Source organism: Scyliorhinus canicula, chromosome 4 (genome assembly GCF_902713615.1).
Source record: "Scyliorhinus canicula chromosome 4, sScyCan1.1, whole genome shotgun sequence".
Classification (NCBI taxonomy): Eukaryota; Metazoa; Chordata; class Chondrichthyes; order Carcharhiniformes; family Scyliorhinidae; genus Scyliorhinus; species Scyliorhinus canicula.
Window position 1 is genome coordinate 124,628,723 of NC_052149.1, and position 16,345 is coordinate 124,645,067.

Below are 16,345 nucleotides of genomic sequence, written 5' to 3' on the forward strand. Positions count from 1 at the left end.
ATTTCCCCTCTTATCACCACCTTCAGTGCCTCCCAAAGTGTGGAAGGTGAGACCTTTCCATTTTGGGTGCCGGTTACCCCTCAGTCGGTCCTTCTTCCTTGAGTATGTCTCTTGGAAGAAGACTATGTCGGTCCACATGCTTTTTAGATGGGCGAAGACACTGGATATTTTCACTAGGCCATTATGTCCCTTCATGTTCCAGATGACTATTCTGATGTGGGGGCTTCTGTTCGCCGCGCACACCAGGGTTCCCCTTTGTTTTTGGGCCATTCAAGATGGCTGCTTTTGTCTTCCTCTATCCAGCCATCTCCATGTATGATGTGTTCTAACCAGTAGTCTACTCTCTCCCAAACTCCAACCTAATCCCGTTAAACTCTGCCCGGCGTTTGGCCAGATCGGCGCCAACGTCCTGGTAGATGCGGATTGTTTGTCCTTCCCACATATCCAACTGCGTGCTTCTTGCCCAGTTAAGCACCCGCTCTTTATCTTGAAAACTTGTAGATTTGCGATTATCACCCGAGGTAGATCTCCTGGCTTGATCTTTTGCTGGAGCGACCTGTGGGCCAGGTTGACCTCTGGAGGTTTGGCGATACCTTTCTCTCCAACCAGTTTCCCGATCAACCTCGCGACGTATGCCATTGGATTCCTGTCTTCTGCGTCCTCGTCTGACAATTCTCAGGTTCTGCTGTCAGGACCTAGTCTCCTGACCGTCGACTTTCTCCTTGAGTGCTTTCTGGGTGAGAAGAACATAACATAAGAACGAGGAGCAGGAGTAGGCCATCTGGCCCCTCGAGCCTGTCCGCCATTCAATGAGATCAGGGATGATCTTTTGTGGACTCAGCTCAACTTTCCCGCCTGAACACCATAACCCTTTATTCCTTTATTCTTCAAAAAACTATCTATCTTTATCTTGAAAACATTGAATAAAGGAGCATCAACTGCTTCACTCAGCAGGGAATTCCATAGATTCACAACCCTTTGGGTGAAGAGGTTCCTCCGAAGGTCACTCCTGAATCTACTTCCCCTTATTTTGAGAGAATGCCTCCGAGTTCTGCTTTCACCCACCAGTGAAAACAACCTGCCCGCATATATCCTATCTATTCGTTTCATAATTTTAGATGTTTTTATAAGGTCCCCCCACATCCTTCTAAATTCCAACGAGTACAGTCCCAGTCTACTCAATCTCTCCTTGTAATCCAACTCCCTCAACTCTGGGATTAACCTAGTGAATCTCTTCTGCACACCCTCGAGCGCCAGTACATCCTTTCTCGGGTAAGGAGACCAAAACTGAACACAATACTCCAGGTGTGGCCTCACTAACACCTTATACAATTGCAGCATAACCTCCCGAGTCTTAAACTCCATCCCTCTAGCAATGAAGGACAAAATTCCATTTGCCTTCTTAATCACCTGTTGCATCTGTAAACCAACTTCTTGTGACTCATGCACTAGCACACCCAAGTCTCTCTGAACAGCGGCATGCTTTAATATTTTATTAATTAAATAATAATCCCTTTTGCTGTTATTCCTACCAAAATGGATAACCTCACATTTGTCAACATTGTATTCCATCTGCCAGACCCTAGCCCATTCACTTAACCTATCCAAAACCCTCTGCAGACTTCCAGTATCCTCTGCACTTTTTGCTTTACCACTCATCTTCGTGTCGTCTGTAAACTTGGACACATTGCCCTTGGTCCCCAACTCTAAATCATCTATGTAAATTGTGAACAATTGTGGGCCCAACACTGATCCCTGAGGGACACCACTAGCTACTGATTGCTAACCAGAGAAACATCCATTAATCCCCACTCTTTGCTTTCTATTAATTAACCAATCCTCTATCCATGCTACTACTTTACCCTTGACACCATGCACCTTTATCTTATGCAGCAACCTTTTGTGTGGTACCTTGTCAAAACCTTTCTGGAAATCCAGATGTACCACATCCATTAGCTCCCCTTTGTCTACCCCGTTGAGGTAATTTCCTCAAAAAATTCCACTAAATTAGTTGGACACGACCTGCCCTTTATGAATCCATGCTGCATCTGTCCAATGGGACAATTTCCATCGAGGTGCCTCGTTATTTATTCCTTGATGATAGATTCCAGCATCTTCCCTACTGCTGAAGTTAAGCTAACTGGCAATAACTTACCTGCTTTCTGACAACCTCCTTTTTTAAGCAGTGGTGTCATATTTGCTAATTTCCAATCCGCCGGGACCACCCCAGAGTCTCGTGAATTTTGGTAAATAATCACTAGTGCATTTGCAATTTCCCTAACCATCTCTTTTAGTACTCTGGGATGCATTCCATCAGGGCCAGAAGACCTGTCTACCTTTAGCCCCATTAGCTTGCCCATCACTTCCTCCTTAGTGATAACAATCCTCTCAAGGTCCTCACCTGTCTTAGCCTCATTTCTGTCAGTCACTGGTATGTTATTTGTGTCTTCCACTGTGAAGACCGACCCAAAAACCTGTTCAGTTCCTCAGCCATTTCCTCATCTCCCATTATTAAATCTCCCTTCTCATCCTCTAAAGGACCAATATTTACCGTAGCCACTCTTTTTTGTTTTATATATTTGTAGAAACTTTTGCTATCTGTTTTTATATTCTGAGGAAGTTTATTCTCATAATCTATCTTATTCTTCTTTATAGCTTTTTTAGTAGCTTTCTATTGCCCCCCAAATATTTCCCAATCCTCTAGTCTCCCACTAATCTTTGCCACTTTGTATGCTTTTTCCTTCAATTTGATACTCTCCCTTATTTCCTTAGATATCCACGGTCGATTTTCCCACTGTCTACCATCCTTCCTTTTTGTTGGTATCAACCAACCTTGCCACCTCTGCTTCGAGAAAGGCGTTCTGCTCGCCCTGGTCGGTGGCCGCTTTCTCCAGCTCGCGAACCATCGCTTCCTGGGTCTCCAGTCTTCGCTCAGTTTTCAGTATTGCTTCCTTTGTGGGAGCCAGTGCAGTTTTTATCGGCAACCTTATGGCCGACATAAGGTCCTCTTTTACTGAGTCCTTGTGTTTCTGGAGTTCTATTGAGACAAGCTCCATCAACTGATCTATTGATGGGTGGGCTGGTGTTTGTGTTGCTGACCCTGCTCGATTCACCATGCTCCACTCTGCTTCGTCCCACATATCCCCTCGCTCTGCGGTTGGGGTCTTTCTTTCTCGGCTTTTATTATTTTTCCGGCTCCGCGGCTGGTTTGACGGCATTTGGTCGGTTGGTTGTTAGACGGGGAGCTGTTGCTGTTCTTTTACCTCTGTTCAACTGGTTAAAAGGACCTGGTACTAGGCGCATGTGGCGCAGTGGTTAGCACTGGGACTGCGGCGCTGAGGATCGGGTTCGAATCCCGGCCCTGGGTCACTGTCCATGTAGAACATAGAACAGTACAGCACAGAACAGGTCCTTCGGCCCTCGATGTTGTGCCGAGCAATGATCACCCTACTCAAACCCACATATCCACCCTATACCCGTAACCCAACAACCCCACCCCCCCTTAACCTTATTTTTTAGGACACTACGGGCAATGTAGAGTTTGCACATTCTCCCTGTGTCTGCGTGGGTTTCACCCCCACAATCCAAAGATGTGCCTGTTAGGTGGATTGGCCACGCTAAACTGCCCCTCAATCGGAAAAAAAAAATTGGATACTCTAAATTTAAAAAAAAAAAAAATTTTTAAAGGGCCTGGTACAAAGTTCTCAAAGAGAACCACCTTTCATGTGACCGCTCTGCTCATGGCCGCCACCAGAAGTCCTACCTATCGTTTCTCTGTGAAAAGATTCTATCAGCACCTCTATGACCTCGTGTTCACCATATGTACCAACCACAAGCCGTTGGTGAGCATTTTCAGTGAGTCAAAATGTAATCCACCTATGGCCTCATCAAGAATACAACGCTGGGCGCTTACATTGTCAGTGTATCAGTACGGCATTGTGTATAGAGCAGGGGAATATAATGCTAATGCAGACACTTTAAGTCGTCTCCCTCATACTTGTGACAATAAAAGATTATTATTACTATTATTAACCAGATTTGCCAATCCAGGTATTGTGTCCTCCCAAGACTATTTTTCTTATTTGAGTGACTTGCCCAATCTCCAGTGAGTGCTAAGCAAATTAAGTAGTGGACGGACAGAGATCCTATTCTGTTACAAGTTAAAAGATTTCTGATGCAGGGTTGGCCATCTATCACTGGAACCATAGAATTCCTACAGAATTCCTGCAGAAGGAGGCTATCCGGCCTCTGAAAGGGCATCCCAACTAGGCCCACTTCCCCCCCCCCCCCCCCCCCCCCCCCCCCCCCATTCCTATAGCCTAATCTGAACATCTCTGGGCGCCATGGGGAAATTTAGCATGGCCAATCCAACTAACCAGCACATCTTTGGACTGTGGAAAGAAACCGGAGTACCGAGAGAAATCAGACGCAGGGCAAAAGTGAATTGAACCCGGGACCCTGGCACTGTGAGACGGCAGTGCACTGTGCCACTGTGCATGCCACATAGAAGATGGTGGGTTGAAGTCTTATGTGAGGGAGATTCGATTCACTGTCTGTGCGGAATCTGCACGTTCTCCCAGTATCTGTGTGGGTTTTCTCCAGGTTTCCTCCCACAAGTCCCGAAAGACGTGCTTGTTAGGTGAATTGGACATTCTGAATTCGCCCTTCGTGTACCCGAGCAGGCGCCATGGTGTGGCGACTAGGGGCTTTTCACAGTAACTTCATTGCAGTGTTGATGTAAGCCTACTTGTGACACTAATAAAGATGATTATTTATGCTGTTGCAGTTGCTCATTCTATTTCTGTTTTACTTGTTATAGGCGATTACGTGTGCCACAGCTACTCCTATGGAGTAAGAGCCATCATCCAGTGTCTACCCGCTTGGGTGCGCTTCACCCAGTGCCTGCGCCGCTACCGAGACACCAAGCGAGCGTTCCCTCATCTGGTCAATGCCGGGAAATATTCCACCACCTTCTTCGTGGTGACCTTTGCTGCTCTCTACAGTACACACAAAGGTAAGCTGGTGAGAAACAATTAGTTCCTCTGCCCTCTGCAGTGATCATTTGGAACATGATTGAAAGCAGTGGGTTAAGAATCGTGATTTAAAGAATTCTGAGTGGGATACAATAAATTACACAGGAAAGTGGTAACTCGTTTTATTGTTCTTCAGATATTGCCCTCTTCACAGTATAATGTGAACAAATTCTCTATCTTTAATCTGCTATTTCCCTCAGCAGCCTCTGACTCTGAAATCTACTTTCAATATGATGAAAAGCATTTAGTTTAGTGCCTGTAGGCACATCTGATGTACCGTTTATACTCGCGTAACTTTCGATCTCGCGTATCATGCGACCCCTAAATTTTCGGCCCAAAAACATGCTTTTATGGTATACCTCATGTATCATGCGAGTGTCTTTTTTGGAAATTAATTTTGGAAACTAAAACTTCCAAATGGTATCATTGTGTGTGGTTTCTGCAGAGTTGATTCTGCTGTGAAAGCTGTTCGCGATTCGAACAGCTTTCTAGCTGGCTTTACTAGCGTCGTTCAGCCACTTGCCGTTTCCATTCATAAAAACATGAATGGAAATGTCAAGTGGCTGAACATCTTCCCATCAGAATGCTGTGGTCGCAATCAGTAGTATTCTGATGGGAAGATGGGAAGAGTGGATTCTGCTGTGAAAGCTGTTCGCGATTCGAACAGCTTTCCAGCTGGCTTTACTCGCGTTGTTCAGCCACTTGCCGTTTCCATTCATAAAAACATGAATGGAAACGTTAAGTGGCTGAACATCTTCCCATCAGAATGCTGTGGTCAAAATCTGAAGAGTAGTATTCTGATGGGAAGATGTTCAGCCACTTGACGTTTCCATTTATGTTTTTATGAATGGAAACGGCAAGTGGCTGAACGACGCTAGTAAAGCCAGCTGGAAAGCTGTTCGAATCGCGAACAGCTTTCACAGCAGAATCCACTCTTCCCATCAGAATACTACTCTTCAGATTTTGACCACAGCATTCTGATGGGAAGATGTTCAGCCACTTGATGTTTCCATTCATGGTTTTATGAATGGAAACGGCAAGTGGCTGAACGACGCTAGTAAAGCCAGCTGGATGCTATGTGACTTATCTTGGCCAGCATTTCACACCCGCGATTTTTGTACCTCGCGTATCATGCGACCCCTGAAATTTAGGCTTCAAATTAGGTGCTCAAAAGTCTCATGTTACGCGAGTATATACGGTATATAGGTTTCTCTCATGGGTTGTCCCCCGAGACCAGAATAAAGGAATTATGTAAAATAAACCACCAGAAGTCACTGGGCTAATAAGAATTTCTTATTATTGCAGTTGCAAAAACATTACAAGTCTGTACTTGTATGCTATTTTTACTGATCATGTTTGGGTTTATGGTAAATCTCAAATCTTCATTGCACTCTCCACCTCTTTTATCTGAATTCAAAAATATTTAATACAAATGGGAAAATTGATGCTTTAACTGGTATTTTTTTGCTTTGAGTATATTTGTACACCAGCAATGTGCTCCACACTCAGAAGATTGCTCCTTTTGTACCAATGTGCAATTTGCCATATACACCATCCTCTAGCCCATGAACTAGAATGAAAACAAGAAATACAAGCAGAAAATGCTGGAAACACTCAGCTGGTCAGGTAGCCTCTGTGCAGAGAGAAACAGAGTTAATGTTTCAGGTCAATGGTCTTTCATTACAAGTGAATCTAAATACAGATTTAACAGTTTTATGCATGCTGTTTACTTGCTAATAAACTGATAAATATCTAACTTCTTCCAATCCTGATGATAGATTTTAATTGGAAACGTTAACTTTATTTTTTTCTCATCACAAAAGCTGCCAGACTTGTTGCGTGTCTCCAGTATTTTCAATTCATATTTCAAATTTCTGGCATTCACAGTATTTAGCTTTTGCAGATTTTAAACAGCGAGACCAAGCAAAACAGGAATAGAATTTAGGCTTATTTCATACAGAAGACCCGCATCAACATCCTTGGGTTCATCATTGACCAGAAATTGAACTGGACTAGCCTACTGAGGTTACAAGAACAGATCAGAGGCTCAGAATCCTGTGGCGAGTAATGTACCTCCTGACTCCCCAAAGTCTGTCCATCATTGACAAGGCCCAAGTCAGGAGTGTGATGCAACACCCTCGACTTGCCTGGGTGAGTGCGGTTCCAACAACATTTAAGAAACTCGCATCATCCAGGACAAAGCAGCCTGTTTGATGGACACCTCATCACCATCTGAAATATTTCCTCCACCACCGACGCACACTGGCGGCAGTGCGTACAATCTACAAGTTGCAATGTATAACATGCCAAGCCTCCTTAGACAGCACCTTCCGAATCTATGATCTCAATCACCTATAAAGACGAGGGCAGCAGATGCATAGAAATGCCTCCATCTGGAAGTTCCCCTCCAAGGGACCACAACTTTTTATAATAGATATTAATGATCTGGAAGAAGGTTCTGAAGGCACTGTTGCTAAGTTTGCAGATGATACAAAGATCTGTAGAGGGACAGGTAGTATTGAGGGCTTGGACAAGCTCGGAGAGTGGGCAATGAAGTGACAAATGAAATACAATGTGGAATAGTGTGAGGTTATGCACTTTGGAAGGAGGAATGTATTTTCTAAATGGGGAAATGCTTCGGAAAGCAGAAGCACAAAGGGACTTGGGAGTCCTTGTTCACGATTCTCTTAAGGTTAACGTGCAGGTTCAGTCGGCAGTTAAGAAGGCAAATGCAATGTTAGCATTCATGTCAAGAGGGCTATAAAACAAGACCAGAGATGTACTTCTGAGGCTGTATAATGCTCCGGTCAGACCCCATTTGGAGTATTGTGAGCAGTTTATGGCCCCATATCTGAGGAAGGATGTGCTGGCCTTGGAAAGGGTCCAGAGGAGGTTCACATGAATAATCCCTGGAATGAAGAAATTGTTGTATGAGGAACATTTGAGGACTCTGGGTCTGTATTCGTGGAGTTTAGAAGGATGAGAGGGAATCATTGAAAGATACTGCTAGGCCTGGATAGAGTGGACGTGGAGAGGATGTTTCCACTTGTAAGAAAAACTAGAACCAGAGGACACCTTTAAAACAGAGATAAGGAGGAATTTCTTCAGCCAGAGGGTGGTGAATCTGTGGAACTCTTGCGCAGAAGGCTGTGGAGGCCAATTCACTGAGTGTCTTTAAGACAGAGATAGATAGGTTCTTGATTATAAGGGGATCAGGGGTTATGGGGAGAAGGCAAGAGAATGGGGATGAGAAAATATCAGCCATGATTGAATGGCGGAGCACACTTAATGGGCCAAGTTGCCTTATTCTATTCCTGTGTGTTATGGTCTTGAGCCACTCACCATCCTGACTTAGAACTATACCACGATTCCTTCACTGTCACTGGGTCAAAATCCTGGAGCTCCCTCCATAACAGCACTGTGGGTGTACCTACATCACATGGACTGCAGCGGTTCAAGAAAGCAACTCACCACCACCTCGCTGAGGATAATTTGGGATGGGCCACAAATGTTGGACATGCCAGCGACACTCATGACCCATGATGGATTAAATGGCATAGATAGAGGTGATTTTGATTCCATCAAGCTGCACTAGCTATGAAGTAAATTCCTGAAGTGAAAAGCCAATGTCTAACCACTGTACCATGCAGTGCCCTGGCACAGAAAACAAATTAACAGTCCACTGAAGATCTGAAATGTTTAGTGTTGTGGTTGTGACCTCAGTGCTCAATTATTAGAGGTGTGCGTATGTTAGCTGTATATTTAATATGCAACAGTTTACAATTCAATTTTGCTTTAAATGGCACAGGGCAATATATTTCATGGTAACGGTACATTAGATTACAATTATAGAATCCCTATAATGCAGAAAGAGGCCATTCGGCCCATCGAGTGCACGACTCTCTAAAAGAACACTCGACCTAGGCCCACTCACCCATAAACACATTGCTTAAGGAACAATTTACCATTGCCCTTCCACCTAACCTGCATATCTTTGGACCATGCCGGGAAACCGGAGTACCCAGAGGAAACCGATGCAGACACGGGGAGAAAGTGCAAACTCCATACAGACAGTTTCCCAAGGCAGGAATTGAACCCGGATCCCTGACACTGTGAGGCAGCAGTGCTAACCACCATGCCACCCCAATATATACTTAACAACAACCTGCATTTATATAGCACCTTTAACATGCAAAATACCCCAAAATACTTCATAGAAGTATTGGCAGACAAAATTTGATACCAAGCCACTTAAGATATTAGGTTGGATGACAAGAAGCTTGGTCAAAAAGCAAGGTTTGAGGAATAGCTTATAGGAGGGAAAAGAGGTAGAGTGGCAGTAACTGAAAGTACAGTTGCCATTAGTTGGGCACTCAAAAGCGACGATATGCAAGAGACCAGAATTGGAGGGGCTAAGATACATTGGTGGACTTTAAGGCTAGAGGAGATTACAGAGATAGGAATTGGCCAGATCATGAAGGAATCTGAAAACAAGGATGTGAATTTTAAAATTAGGACGTTGACAGACACAGAGAAAAGAAGAAAATGCAAAAGCAAAATGCTGGAAATACTTAGCAGGTCAAGCAGCATCTGCGGAGAAAAGAACAGAGTTGATGTTTCCTATCAATGAAAGGTCAGCGGCCTGAAACATTAACTCTGTTCTTCACACCATTGATACTGCCTGATATGCTGAACATTTACAGCATTTTCTATTTGTTATAGGTTCCACCAGCAGAGAAAGAACAATAAATTGGACAGCACCATAGCACAAGTGGATAGCCCTGTGGCTTCACAGTGCCAGGGTCCCAGGTTCGATTCCCCGCTGAGTCACTGTGTGTGTGAAGTCTGCACGTTCGCCCGTGTGTGCGCGGGTTTCCTCCGGGTGCTCCGGTTTCCTCCCACAGTCCCAAGACGTGCAGGTTAGGTGGACTGGCCATGCTATATTGCCCTTAGTGTCCAAAAAGGTTAGGCGGGGTTATTGGGTTATGGGGATAGGGTGGAAGTGAGGGCTTAAGTGGGTCAGTGCAGACTCGATGAGCCAAATGGCCTCCTTCTGCACTGTATATTCTATGTTCTATGTTAAATAGCAAAGTATCCACTTCCGAGAATCCTCATCAGGGATAAAAAGTGAACACCTTATGTCACTGTGTAGGAGATTAGCAAACTGTGCTGAACAGCCTGAAATAGCCAGCACACTTAATCCTCACCTTTGTTGTTATAATTTATAATTGGAACAGGAACTGTTTTATCACACGTTGCTATTAAGGCAAAGACAATAAAAATCATTTGGAAGAGAATTAATAAAGGAGTTAAAGAGCAATAGGTATGATGGGCTGAAAGGTTTCCTTGTGTGCCAGTGGCTTCAAGAGGGATGAAACGAACATGAAATGAGACAGCAAACTTTTTTGATGCTGACTGCAGCCTCGTTGCTTGAAGAATTGTTTATGGCTTTATTGCTCATGCTTTGAAGCATGCTCATTTGTAGAAATTGAAATGCTGTCACTCAGTTCGCCAAGAATGTCCCCCATTAGCAGCAAACATGAACCCACACGTGTAATAAATGTAGCTGATCTAATTTAATTGCTTCATTTAGTCTTGTTAAGGAGCGTGTTTAATTTGATAAGGCACTATATTCGTCTGCACAGCACTGGAAAGGTTCAGACTGTTTTCTCAAGGTCTTGCGCTCTTCTGTGACATGATTAGAGAAGAGGATTTTTCATCATTATTTTCAAGCTAATTTGACAGTTGATTTCCATTTGCTTGTTCAAAGAACCTCATCATTTTGGAGACAGCAGAGACATTGGATGCACATACCCAAGCACAGTAATCTGATGCTGAACGTAATAATTTGTGAGGTTTTAACTCAGCATCTTCAGAGCAAATCATCCTGACGGCTCTGTGTTCAAATTGGGCCAGGATTAATGGGCAACGCCACAGTGACTGAACATGTCAAATTCCATTTCCTTTACACAGAATTATGAAATTATTAACAGTATTTTCAGATCGTGTGCTGGGATTCTGTCTTTTTTCTCGAAAAAGGCAAACCAGTGATTTTACTCAAAGGACGCAAGTCCCTTATCGGTTACTTAAAATGACTTGGGACAGTCTGAACCCAAATTTCAACGGACATCTTGCAACACAGAACTGTAATTTACAAGGAGTCTCATAATTCACCTGGATGGCTGGGGTCGTGGAATGCTGTGGAATTCATACTAGGGGTTTAAACCATATTGGCATAAAATAAATTGAATTTTTTTGCTACATTTGCAGTTCATTGTGCGTAAAGCCTAGGTGGACAAAAATCACAAATGCAACGGTTTTCTCAAAGGCAGAGCTCCCATGTTTATCAGCACTGATCAAAAAGAGACCGCTTAATTGGCTCGGAAAATTCGAACCTAGGCTGATGACAGAGGAAAATAGAAGCAATAGCATTGTGGGCTAGTGTGCACCACTTCAATGACCATTCGCTACAATGGCTTGACCAATGCTGAAATAAACAACCCACAATGGCAGTTAGTAGCCTGATGTGCAGCACTTGTGACAGAATCTGTGTCACAAAGATTGGCCTCTTCAATCGTCAGCAAAGGTGTCCCACATGAAGACTCCTCATCTGAAATGAATTTGTTTTCTGCATGTTCATTGTGCTTTGTGGATGGAAGGATCTGATGACAACAGGGTTGATGGGCTGCACATAAACATCTAAAAGCTTTTGATAAAATGCACAAGGCTTGTCAGCAAAGTTAAAGTCTACTAAAATGAACTGTGGCAGGAAACAGTAGGATCGATGGTTGCTTCTCACACTGGAGGAAGGTAAATAGTGGGGTTTCTGAGGGTTCGGTGTTAGGGCCACTTCTTTTCTTGATCGGTATTAATGACCTAGAAATCAGTACTCGGAGCACAATTTCAAAGTTTGTGGATGATGCAAGACTTGGGAGTGGTACGAACTGTGAGGAAGGTAGTGATAATCATCAAAAGGACATAAACTGATTGATGGAATGGGGGCACATAGGTATAAAATAAAGGATACAATTGTGAAGGGGGTAGAAGAGCAGAGTAACCTGGGGTATATGTGCACAAGTCATTGAAGATGGATAGGGCAGGTTGAGAAAGTGGTTAATAACGCATGTAAACGGGGCGGCACGTGGCGCAGTGGTTAGCACTGGGACTACGGCGCTGAGGACCCGGGTTTGAATCCCAGCCATGTGTCACTGTCCGTGTGGAGTTTGTACATTCTCCCCGTGTCTGCGTGGGTTTTACCCCCACAACCCAAAGATGTGCAGGTTAGGTGGATTGGCCATGCTAAACTGCCCCTTAATTAGAAAACAAATAATCGAACCAAAAGATGCGCTGAAGAATGCCCACAGAACCCCCCCACACACACACACGGTAACCACCCATCACCTGACCCCAGCTGACTGACCACCCGACACTCCACCCGCTACTGACCATCCCACCGACCACTTGACCCCTCACCCCGACTTCGCACCCTAATTCTACCCACTTAGTCACAAACCTAACTTCTCCCTGGCTTCTCAAAGTGGTTGGACCTTTAAACTTAACTGCTTTGCGGCAGCTAGTGCTGTAAAAAGGAGATGTTGGTTCCTTACCTCCAACTCTCCTGCCCTCGTCACAAGAATTTGGAAACCCACTGCACGACACGGTTCTCACCTTGCCTGAGTCAGAAAATTGGTTGAGAAAGGAGCAGCTTCATTTCTAGGTATGTAAGTAGGTTGGGAGTGGTAATCCGGGCCATTGTGTCCAATTCTGAGCACCACACTTTTGGAATGATATGAAGGTTTCCGAGAGGGTGCAGAAAAGATTTAAAAGAATGGTTTCAGGGAAGAGGGTCTTCAAATATACACGCACGGTAACACAGTGGTTAGCACTGTTGCTTCACAGAGCCAGGGTCCCAGGTTCGGTTCCCGCTTAGGTCACTATCTATGCGAAGTCTGCAGATTCTCCCCATGTCTGCGTGGGTTTCCTCCAGTTTCCTCCCACATGTCCCGAAAGACGTGCTGTTAGGTGAATTGGGCATTCTGAATTATTCCTCCGTGTGCCCGAACAGGTGCCGGACTGTGGCCACTAGGGGATTTTTGCAGTAACTTCATTGCAGTGTTAATGTAAGCCTACATGTGACAATAATTAAAAAAAGATGATTAAATTGGAGAAACCTGGGTTGTTCTTGGAGAAGAGAGGATTGAGAGGAGATTTGATGGTAGTGCTCAAAATCCTGAGGGGTCTGAAGAAGGCAGTGGAAGTGAAACTGTTCCTAGTAGCGGAAGGGTCAAGGACCATGGCAAAAGAACCAAATGCGACATGGCAAAAAACGTTTTTGAGTAGGGAGTAGTTGTGATGTGGAAGTTACTATTTGTGGTTCTAGCGGAGATTCACTCATGTTGTTCAAGAGGCTATTGGATTATTACCTGACGAGGTTTTCAAGGCGACAGGAAAAGATAGGATAGGAGGACTTGCTGAATTGATCCTTCAGAGAGCAGGCATAGATATGATGGGCTGAATGACCTCCTTCTGTGCCGTAACCATTCCATGTGCTTAGACCTTTGGAGTGGGACTTGAACCACAAGCACCTGTCTGAGATGAGAATGTTACCCAGTGAGTCAAAGCTGACACCTCCTGGTGCAATTGTTCTATTATCCTTTCTGGGAGAATAAGTTTTATTACTTTAATTTGAGTTCAATTGGGTGCAGCCTTCAAACATCCAGCAAACTGTCAGATCGTGCAGATGCTCTACTGTTCAATTGTGTCCCCACCCACCATCTGTACAATTGTGGAGATCCCCAACTGATCTTTGTATCTGCTTAATCCAATAGGAATGCAATTATTTGTAAGGTCAGCAAACCAGGGATGAAATTTGAGGCATTATGATCTGTCTGGCTGTGCTACCTGCTGGAGAACCTCGACGGAAGTGGAGAGTGTGCAATTGTGTCATTCCCATGATACTTTATGATTATCTTGGGTTACATTTGACACAACAAACCATTGAAAGGGATTAGGACATGGTCAGTTCCCTATTACTAGAGGCTTTCCTCGGTCATTAAATTGATGAAAATGTATCCTTTTTGCACATACTATGCAGTGCCTTTCTCCCAAGAGTGGTCTAAAATTTCCCAGCTGTTGTCCCAGTTAGATTGTAGGATTGGGAACAATCTCTGAGATTAAAATAAAATGAATATGCCATTTCTTCTGATAAGAAAGTAAACATTCTGACTCAATCCCATAGGTCATCTTTTGGTATAGATTTCTCTATGTAGCAATGGTGACATTTTGTTTCCATTCCTCATTCTATATGTTTTGTTCAACAGGCTGAGTGCTTTCCCATAACCCGCATGTAGGATTTGTAATCTAAGTCTGTCTGTTGTAAATTCTGGTTTATTGATATCCCGAATTTTCAACATTAGTAGCCACGGCTTTAGCTGGCTCGGCACTACACTCTGGAACTACCTCTGTGTCTCTGTATCTCTCCCTCTGTCTCTTTCTTTCTTTTAAGCTGCACCGTAAAACCTGCTTCTTCGGCCAAGCTTTTAGTCACCTGTCCTATTCTGCAACAGTGCCAAGTTATGTAATTTTGTGTGCCTGTCCCTCCACTCCCCATTTGAAACTGTGAAAAGGAGCCAAATGCATTCATGTGATTCAAGCCCCTCCTACATCTGCCCTGATGGAAGATTAAGTAGATAATGTGGGTGTGCTTCCAGTTTTCGGTTAGTAATTACTGCATCCAAGGCTCTGAAAAGGCTTAACAGGATTTTGTCTAAAACACTTGGCAGCTCTTCCTGGCTCTAATTATACCCTGAAAAATTACTGTCACTAATAGTACTGAGATGAGAGCTGTACTGATAATAAATAAAAGCAAACCAACCCAGCAAGTTTGAATCCTCAAGATCCAGTGGCAATAACATCAGTGTTTATTATTCATATTGAAGCTGTCACTTTCAACGAACCAGACATTTTGTCAATTCCAGGCCCATTTGACCCGGGAGTCACAACACAGGGGAAATTAGATGTTATTTTCAAATACCCGAGGTTCTTGGCTGAGCCCAATAAATTGCAGTCACCAGGTTTGTAACTTTAAAACAAGTAACCTTTTGTTATGTACAGTAATACAATTAAACTGGCAGAAAAATGTATCTAATACCCCTTTCTGAAACCCCCCCTTTCTAACTGCCCTCATTCTATATATATATATATATATACACACACACGCACACAGACAAACAATACAGGCAAACGGGTGGTTGAGAGGTAAAGAAAATATTAATAAAAATAGAAGGATAAAGGATCTTTGGATTTGGGTTTATTGTCACGTGTACCGAGGTAGAATGAAAAGTGTTGTTCTGCATACAGTCCATACAGATCCTTCCATACATGAAAAACATAGGACATACAATAGATACACAATGTAAGTACATAGACATCAGGTGAAGCACACAGAGTGCAGTATTACGCAGTGGAGAAGATACATAGAGAGATCAGTTCAGTCCATAAGAGGGTCAGTCAGGAGTCTGGTAACAGTGGGGAAGAAGCAGTTTTTGAATCTGTTCGTGCGTGTTCTCAGACTTTTGTATCTTCTGCCCGATGGAAGAGAGAATTCCCCAGGTGGAAGGGGTCTTTGAGTATGCTGCCCGCTTTTGCAAGGCAATGTGAGGTGTAGACAGAGTCAATGGATGAGAGGCGGGTTCATGTGATGGACTGAGCTGTGTTCGCAACTTTCTGTAGTTTCTTACGATCTTGAGCCGAGCAGTTGCCATACCAGGCTGTGATGCAACCAGATAGGATGCTTTCAATGGTGCATCTGTAAAAATTGGTAAGAGTCAATGTGGGCATGCCAAATTTCCTTAGTGTCCTGAGAAAGTATAGGCGCTGTTGTACTTTCTTGGTCATAGTGTCAACGTGGGTGGTCCAGGACAGGTTGTTGGTGATGTGCACACATGCACTGGAATGACTTCTAGTTGATGTTTTTGAGGTTCAGCTTTTGTTTTGGTACTTCTTCCTTGGCGTGAGATGGTTTTCTCTTGTATGGTTGTCTATTTTTTCTGTAGATTCCGGATCATTTCAAGTTTATAGCAAAGATGTGCCAGACACTCACTTGTTTTAGAACAATAAAGCAGTTCATTCAGCAAGAGAGAGAGAGACTGTTCCATCTCCTTCCAAGGTCTAATCACTTCTGCCAAGCACTCTCAAAAAGCAGAACCAGTCACTGACTATTGAGAGGCAGGACACTGCCTGGCAGAACCAGAGGTCGCCAGCTAACCAATTGACCCGACACCCTCCAAAGCTGGTTCCTAAGGGTCGGCTCT

The 16,345-nt window shown here is 43.9% G+C and overlaps 1 protein-coding gene across 1 annotated transcript in view; it reads left to right on the forward strand.

The window, feature by feature from the left end:
• LOC119964942 (xenotropic and polytropic retrovirus receptor 1 homolog) overlaps positions 1 to 16,345 on the forward strand; it is a 468,531-nt gene that overhangs the window by 406,134 nt on the left and 46,052 nt on the right. The window contains exon 11 of the mRNA XM_038795157.1: positions 4,820 to 5,014. Within this exon, the coding sequence (XP_038651085.1) occupies positions 4,820 to 5,014 (195 nt within the window). The remainder of the gene's footprint in view (positions 1 to 4,819; positions 5,015 to 16,345) is intronic.